General features: G+C 37.3%; 1 protein-coding gene across 1 annotated transcript in view; it reads right to left on the bottom strand.

Annotated features, from left to right (window-relative positions):
* The window catches only part of LOC103798684 (liprin-alpha-2), a gene marked incomplete at both ends in the record, with an annotated part of 28,296 nt that extends 20,127 nt beyond the window's left edge, over positions 1 to 8,169 (bottom strand). The window contains 3 exons of the mRNA XM_009070961.1: positions 3,662 to 3,796; positions 5,693 to 5,839; positions 7,948 to 8,169. Coding sequence (XP_009069209.1) covers positions 3,662 to 3,796; positions 5,693 to 5,839; positions 7,948 to 8,169 — 504 coding nt within the window. The remainder of the gene's footprint in view (positions 1 to 3,661; positions 3,797 to 5,692; positions 5,840 to 7,947) is intronic.
* Positions 8,170 to 8,458: the final 289 nt, after the last annotated feature.

Genomic DNA, 8,458 nt, shown 5'->3' on the forward strand with positions numbered 1-8,458 from the left:
ACAGCCACTCCCTTGCAGGGGAACTTCTTTCCTCTTTTTGCCTGCTTTTCCATGGCAGACCTTCTCCTTATTTATTTTGCAACTTTCTTTCCGGGTTAAAGCAAACCACAACTCCACATTGTCACAAAACAAGCATTATGTCCAACTTGCCTCCAACTCTTAAGTAACTTTTACTGCCTTGAAAATTAACTAAAGGTGCTACTATGCTAAATGTGGTTTATTATGATTATGGTTTCCTCTTCTCCATGTCAGGACTTCTCTAACATAGCTGAAAAGCATGGTTGGTATTTCTCGTGACCTGCATACAGGAATGATGGAGGAAAATGCTGACTGCTGTCTTGTGATCAGAGAAGTGACATGGTACCTCTGCTGCACAAGCACCCATGGGGTGAGTGACTACCAGTGGAAGTGAGTGAATGGAGGTAGGTGGATGCTGGTTGTCTCTGCTAGGCTCCTCCTTGGATACATGCAAGGAGAAACTGTGTTTGACAGACTAACCATCTGAAGATTCTGGATGCTCCGATGTCTGTTCCTTCTGAGGAAAATAAACAGTTTGCAGGATAAAGAAATACTTAGTTAATACTGGAGGGAGGTTGTTCTACTATGAACTGCCTCTTCTTCAGGGCGGGCAAACAGATCAATACTGTGAGAGTGAGTAGAAGGTGGCTCAATGAGTCATGGCAATCTAAATTTTGGGATACATGCTGAGAGCTGTGCTACTTGTCATGACCAGACAGATACCAGTGTGATGGCCAGGCAGGACAGCAGAGTATATGGGATCATGCTGTTCCAGGTTAGTCTGCCACAGACTGACTAACCCTCCAGTTGCTCACCCAACGGGCAGAACACAGTGAAAACAAAGCCAAAGAAAAGTTCAAATGATTCAGGTAAATTTATGGGTACTTATCAGAGTTCACTGTATAGTCCAAATTTTTGGAAGTTCACTCCTTGTGAACTAGTTTGGGCATGTAAAAGTAGCAGAAAGACATTCACTAGCTCGTACACATAAAAAAAAAGAAAAACAATTCATTTTAGAAACCAACAGCATAGAAGGATCTCAATCTATATCCTTCTTTTGCATAATCCCAAACCAGACTTATTATGAACAAGAATATAAAAAACTGAATGAAGAACTGTAACATGCATCTTTTAAGTGTGAGGGTTAAAAAATTAACCACAGCCAAATCCAGAACATATTTGTTCTGTTTTAACTCCACATGTAAATAATTGGTCTTATATTTTACCCACGGTGAAGCAGTCATGGCTCCCCGTTAACCCATATTTTACTTTCCTTTAAAATACATGTAAAGTATGTTAGGCTTAACTCACCTCTTTCCTATGATTGTAACCCCATTAATCTCAGAGAAGCTGCTTTCATTGAGGTAGTACAAAAGGAAGGAGAATCAGTTTTGACTTTTTTTGCAGCGCAGAAAGACTAGATGATTTGGGGGCTCATCTTTTGTTTAGTATATATAGACACTGCAGTGATCACATTGCACAAATAGACAGATTTTAGGTATTCTGAAGCCAGCTAATTTGAGTCCTACTGCCAATGTTTATGCTGGCATAAAGTTCAACCAAGGCAAAATTAATTAAGCATTATTCACCCCCTTAGGTAAGTCTTGCAGCTTTCATTGAATAGCTAGTGTGGTAAGAGCATACCAGCTAGCTAATTTAAACTGCTTAAGTAAGCTGCAGTGACTACAGTGCTGTCCTTGGTTCCAAGCTACATTTATGTGATCCATGAAAAATACTGGACTTTAAACTTCAGAGCTGTCAAATCAGCACTTTTATGTATCTTGTATCCAATGTTTTTGTAAACTGTAGAGCTTATTAAACACAGGCTTATTTAGCCTACTGGCCAAATTCTGGCATTCTTCTTCACGTTATTTAGAGGCAGCACAGTTTTAAATAAAATATATGTCTTCAGGTTTTTTGTGTAATTGCAAAGAAATGAACAGAACCATCGTTACAATCTAATATACTTCTTCGAGTTTCCCACTTGGCAAAAATTTTGATCGAGTATATAAAACTGAAACGGGGTGGAACATCAGCTCTGTTCACAAGCTCTCTAACCACATCCCATGACATAATGTAAGACAAACGGAGATGTATACTGCAGCTTTATGGTTACAATAATAACAGTAGCTCATGGAAGTCCCTAAGTATTCTGAATGATTGAAATGGGATTTCTTTTTACAATATTTGTCAATAATATATGCTCAAGGAGAAATGCAGTTACAAGAAAAGACATGCTTGAGGCTGCAAAATACTTACTGGTGGCTAATTGCTGGAGAACTTATTCAGGAAAAATCCTCTTAAAACAGAAAACAGTACTTTAAGCTACTGAGGGCATTAGAATATGTGATTATTTGTTCAATCAGAAACAACTGAAAAAAATTGTTAAAATGCCAAGGGATTGCCCTTAAGTGCACCTGAGTTTTTATTAAAATGCAATAATATTTATTTTGTATTTTATGTAGCTCCTTTTGCTGATTCTTCTTCCCCCCCCCGTCCCCAATTTTCAGTCTTTCTTTCAGATTCCCACCCATTCATATAAACCTAAAGTGGACAGCACAAAATCTTGAAAATTGAATAATGATCTTGCCTTAACAAAAAAGCCCCCACCCAAATCTCCCCAAAAGCCTTCCTTTCTTTCTTTGTTCCTTTGGTTCTACTTATTAACTAAATTACTTAGAAACCAGACTTTATGAATGAGCTGCTCAGCAGTTAAGGCTTCACTATAAATGGAAAAACATGAGAACTGAAAAAAAATCCATCAAATTTAAAAATAGCTCCAGACATAAACAGTTATAAGCATTCCTTGGCAATAGAGAAAGGAAAGCTTAGATAAATCAGAATTTTATGCAATATAATCTTTTAAATGAATTTTTATTTATTTGATTTTAAGAGATGAAGAATAAACCTCATTATATGTCTTTACAAAGCTGGTAGGACTTGAGTTATACTATTAACTACAAGAACACATGCAAGTATTAGAAACCAAATATGAAAGCCACACAGCTGAAAATTTATCTTTTTCTTATTTCTCTGCAAGATAGCAGCCATATAATAAATTTATCAGAAAAACAGCTTGAAATCCTCTCCGGGTTTTACATTTGTCTTTGCAGATATGATATGAAGAATCATTCTAAACAAACCTTGTAAGCACGTACTGCAAGTTGTCTTCATTTGTGTTGTACAAATGATCTCAGCTGACACTATGATTTGATTTTATAGCACTTATTGGAATGAAAATAGGTGTTGCTTCATATACACAGTGTATGAAAGTGTTCAGAAGAACTACGTACATGTAGGAATGGGACTTCCCTCATCCCTCTCCCTTTAAATTACAAACTCTTACACAATAAAATGAATCCTTCTAGGGTAGGTAATGCTCACACATATTGGAAATATATGACTGCTTTGTAAATATAGACTAGGCTAACTTACAGATAACTACTTCTCCTGTAACCAAAATGCTAAAAATTGCAAACACCGCATGGAGACCATTCCTGGTTAAACTTGTAGCACATACTTATCAGTGAATGTTCTTTCAAATCAGCTTGATGCTATTTTTGCTTTGACCTTGAGGTGAGGAATCAGAACGCAAATCAGCGTTACACAACTGGGTTTCTGAAGAGAGCCTATTTCTCAGTACCTTAGTCAGAGCTGCAATTCTCTGAGCCAGTTCAGCCTCCACTTCGGGTAAGGTTTCAGCCTTCCTCATCGTCTGCTGCAGCTTCTGCTCAGCCAGCTCTAGACGCTCTTGCAGCTGTCTGTTTTTGTCTTCCAACTGAAGGCCAAGGATAGATAAACACATATCAAAATCAGAACTAAGATTTTTCCTTCTGTTTCTAGGGCATCAGTGAAATGCCAGCAAAACGCACTAATAGGCAAGATACCCAAGAGCTTATTGGAGAGGTATTAACTCAAGCATGAAACAATGCAGGCTGCCAATCTTATGAGTGATTTGAGGCTCAAGGATCACACAAAGGTGAAGAAAAGGAGTTACAAAATGGCACTAATTAAGATGAACAAAAAGCTCCTCTTAATGATGTGGTGTTTATCAGAGCAAAATAATAGTATTGGAGCCAGTAAAATGAGAATTTTCTAAATGGAAATATTGACTCCATCTCACAGAGAAGTTTATGTATGGGCTAAGAAAGGGAAAGAAGTACAATTCCAAAGGGACAGAATTCCCTGAACAAGTTGCCCAACAATTTTCTGAATAAATGACAATCATATATTAGGAAAAATTGAAACTGACATTTCATTCGTTACAATTAAGTCTCATTTTATAGAGATGAAATTGATTAATCTGTGATAACTGCTAAAGAGAAATAGGAGGATTCTCTGGCCTACTGAGATGCAACACATGATTAAGAATTTTTTAATGGATTCATACATGTTTGTTGCTTTCTTGTTCAATCCAGGTAATACAAGGCACAATGAAAAAATGTGTGATTTTAGATTCACTTCTAATCCTTCAAAAAGTATGAAAAGGTAGTCTTTTCACATCACAATGCTGCAAATCAACTTTAAATATGTCCATGTATATTCTAAGCCTATGTGCTGCTTTTGGCTGAGGTAAAGTTAATTTTCTTCACAGTGGCTAGTGTGAGGCTGTATTTTGGACTTGTGCTGAACACAGGGTTGATAACATAGATATGTTTTTGTTATTGTTGAGCAGAGCTTACATAGAACCAAGGCCTTTGCTGCTTTCCGTACTGCCACGCTGGCAAGAAAGTTGAGGGTGCATGGGAGATTGGGAGGAGACACAGCTGGGACAGGTGACCCAAACTGACCAAGGGGATATTCCATACCATATGACATCATGCTCAGTATATAAGGTGGGATGAAGGAGGAAGGGTGTGAATTTTGGAGTGATGGTATTTGTCTTCCCAAGCAACCATTAAACATGATGGGGCCCTGCTCTCCTGGAGATGGCTGAACACATACAATCACAGAAGCAGAGATTAGCACATCACACAGGCTAATTTCCCATATGGCATTTTAAATTGTATAAAGACATGGCAGGTGAAAAAAAATAAAGATGCCTGATACTAAGGTTGAGTTTGAAGTATACAGTATGAATTATATTAATTTTACATTGTATTCTTGAAATTACAAACCAGCATTTTATGTTCAGTTTACATTCCAGCTTTGGAATCACCATGGGAACAAAGTGCCATGAGAGAAAGCTGCACAGTCATGTTATACACTTTTCAAAAACATTCACAGATGGTTTAGCCTTGTGAAATTTTATTTGCACTCTACTGATATGTGAAATAATTAGAATATCTTGCATGCAAATTTTGATCTTTCCTGCAGAAGGGAAACTTTTTAGTTTAGACTATTTAAAAAGAAAATTACCTTCCCAAAATTGTTACATAAGAAGCAAAGATATTTTTTACTTCGTGGATACAATTATGTGCATTTATGCAAGACACTATCAGAAAACACAGGGTTTTTTCATCTTTCAATGTATACACTGAAATTGCTATTCATGGCTGTAATAGCTGATATGAAACTTAGAGATCCTGAAAAATTTCAGGTGTTTTAGATTAACCGACTTGTTGATTAAAAAAGATCAGATTAACCTAATGGAAACATCTGTAAATCTGTCCCCTTTTATGCATTAATTTTCATTGTATAGCAAGAAAGTAAAGGACTTATGTAGATACCACACCTGACGTAGAATGGCTTCCTTGTTTGCCAGTTCATTTTCTAGCTTATCATTCATGTCATGTATGGATGTGGATTCTCTCTGAGCACTGAGGTAGCGCTTCTCCAATGTAGTTATTCTTTCTTCCATATCTTCCTTTTGTGCCATTGCCTAATGTGGCCCAAAAAAATTACATCAAAAAACATGCAATTAAAGCACTATGTAACTTTATACCAGCTTAATATCCATCCTAACAGTAGACAGGGATGTAAGGTATGCTCAGCAGTAAATTTTCAGTTTTAAGCAGAATTTATTTTCTTTGGGATTTCTTGCAGCTGTGATATTTAAAATGATAGCTGTTGAGTAGAGCAAACAGAAACAAACCTCACCTTTGCATGTTTTTCTAGTTTCTATATTTTTCAGTGCAAAAGATCATAGCAAACACAGCTCACATTTACTGGCTTGCTTCTTAAACAACAGCAGGCTTGATCAGAAAAATAGAAAAATCAGTATCATTACATAGCAGAAACAGTGTACAGTCACTTGGGGAAAAAACGTATATGCACATCCCTACTCTTATTCCTGGGTCCTGCTAACATTTTCTTCTGAAGTACATGTAGCAGACAGTCTATGACATGCCCTTAAATTTCAGGAAAACAGGTGACCACAAGGTTGGATACATAACAGAAACATAACATATGGGTATGTTATCTATATATATTATGGACAGGACTTCTTTAACATCTTGAGCTGGTTTTATTCATGTTTTATAAGCTGTCCTGACTGAAGTTAATAGCTATAACTTAGATTATTCATTAGTTTGTCATTGTATATTTCTCTTCAATTAATTTTAATGAAAGTAGAAAATTTTATTAGTTTTAAAGTTGTGTCTGCCTTTTGAGATAATGTGCATGTTGCCACAATCTTTCACAATGAAAATATTTATTGATAAGCCTGTCTTACTGATTCTATTACATTATGAAAGCAGTGTTGAAGCAAGTGAGCAATTTTTCAAGACACAATGATCATATAAATTAATCCAAATAGCTAATCCTAAAATAGACCATACCCAGGTGATCTTTTTGAATACTGCTGAAAAAAACCCACCCCCAAAATATCAGTTACACATGTATTTTGTCAAAATACACAGGAAAAAACCTCCAATAATGTATCCAAATTACACTATACTAAATTACCCTTGTTGGAGGTATTTAATTTTCTGCATTGGGATGACTAACTTTTGTGTCGGTACAGAATAATGACAAGCACTTCCACATTTACAAATACATTTCACAGCAGATTTTGCATTGATATTTGGCAATTATTCTACATGCAAATGTATTAGTGGACACTCTGCTTAGGTAGAAAAAATCCCGAAGCCTGTAGCTGGTGTAATGCAGTATTTAAGAGGGCAATCAAGTATCTGAGAGACAGTAATATTTGCAAAAGGTTTAACAGAGTGGAGATATTAAAATCCCCTAGTGACTTAACGTAGCAGAGGTGGAAATGGAGAAACACATCATAGCATCATAGAATCATTAAGGATGGAAAAGGCCTCTAAGATCATCAAGACCCACCATCAACCTAGCACCACTACCATGTCCATATCCATATACTTCCTGAACACTCACAGTGACTGTGACTCCAACACTTTCCCAGGCAACCTGTTCCAATGCTTCACAACTGTTTCCACCAAGAAATTTTTCCTAATGTTCAATCCAATGCTACCCTGGTACAACTTGAGACCATTTCCTCTCATCACTTACTACTTGGGAGAGCAGACCACGCACTGGCCTACAGCCTCCTTTCAAGTAGTCGAAGAGAGCAATAAAGTCTCCCTTGAGCCTCTCCTTCTCCAGACTAAACAACCCCAGCTCCCACAGCTACTCCTCATCGGACTTGTGCTTCAGACCCTTCACCAGCTTCATTACCTTTCTCCAGCACCTTAGTGTCTTTCTTGAAGTGAGAGGACCAGAACTGGACATAGTACTTGAGGTGTGGCTCACCAGTGCTGAGTACAGAGGGATGATTACTTCCCTGGTCCTGCTGATGACACTATTTGTGACACAAGTCAGGATGCCACTGGCCTTCTTGGCCACCTGGCACACTGTCAGCTCATGTTCAGCCAGCTGCTGACCAGCAGTCTCAGATCCTTTTGCCCTGGCCCGCTTTCCAGCCACTCTTCCCGCAAGCTGTAGCACTCCATGGGGCTGTTGTGACCCAGGACTTCATCTTATTGAACCTCATACATACACATTTCAGTGTGGTGAATTTCTTACCTCTCTGATGTCTCTCTGATATTTACTGTTCATTTCCTCTGTTTTAATGAGCTCCTTTCTTGTGGTCTCTGCTTCCTGCTCTACCTCTCCCACCCGGGAAGACAGTGCAGCCAAACGCTCCTTCATTTGTGCCATTTCATAGTTTTGCTTTTCCAGTAGTTCCTGAAGTTCAACAACTTGACTGGCTTCATCATTTGAGTCTATGGAGCCATTTGATAGCCGCTGTTAATAGAAAAGTGACACTATTGATTAATTATCTTTTAATGTGGACTATAACTAAAGAATTTCTAAAAGAAAGATAATTTTAAAAATTACCAAAGCAACTAGGATCAAAACAAAAATAACAACATTTTCATGGTAGATAAGTCAAGTATAGTTATGAAAAAACAGCTAAAGCTTAATTCACATCAATGGATTCCAGAATGCAGCATCACATAGAGATGCAAACATTTACATTAAGAGGAGAATACTATACATAAAAGTAGCTTTAGCTTGACATTATGACTGAATA

Source organism: Acanthisitta chloris, unplaced genomic scaffold (assembly GCF_000695815.1).
Source record: "Acanthisitta chloris isolate BGI_N310 unplaced genomic scaffold, ASM69581v1 scaffold14863, whole genome shotgun sequence".
NCBI lineage: Eukaryota > Metazoa > Chordata > Aves > Passeriformes > Acanthisittidae > Acanthisitta > Acanthisitta chloris.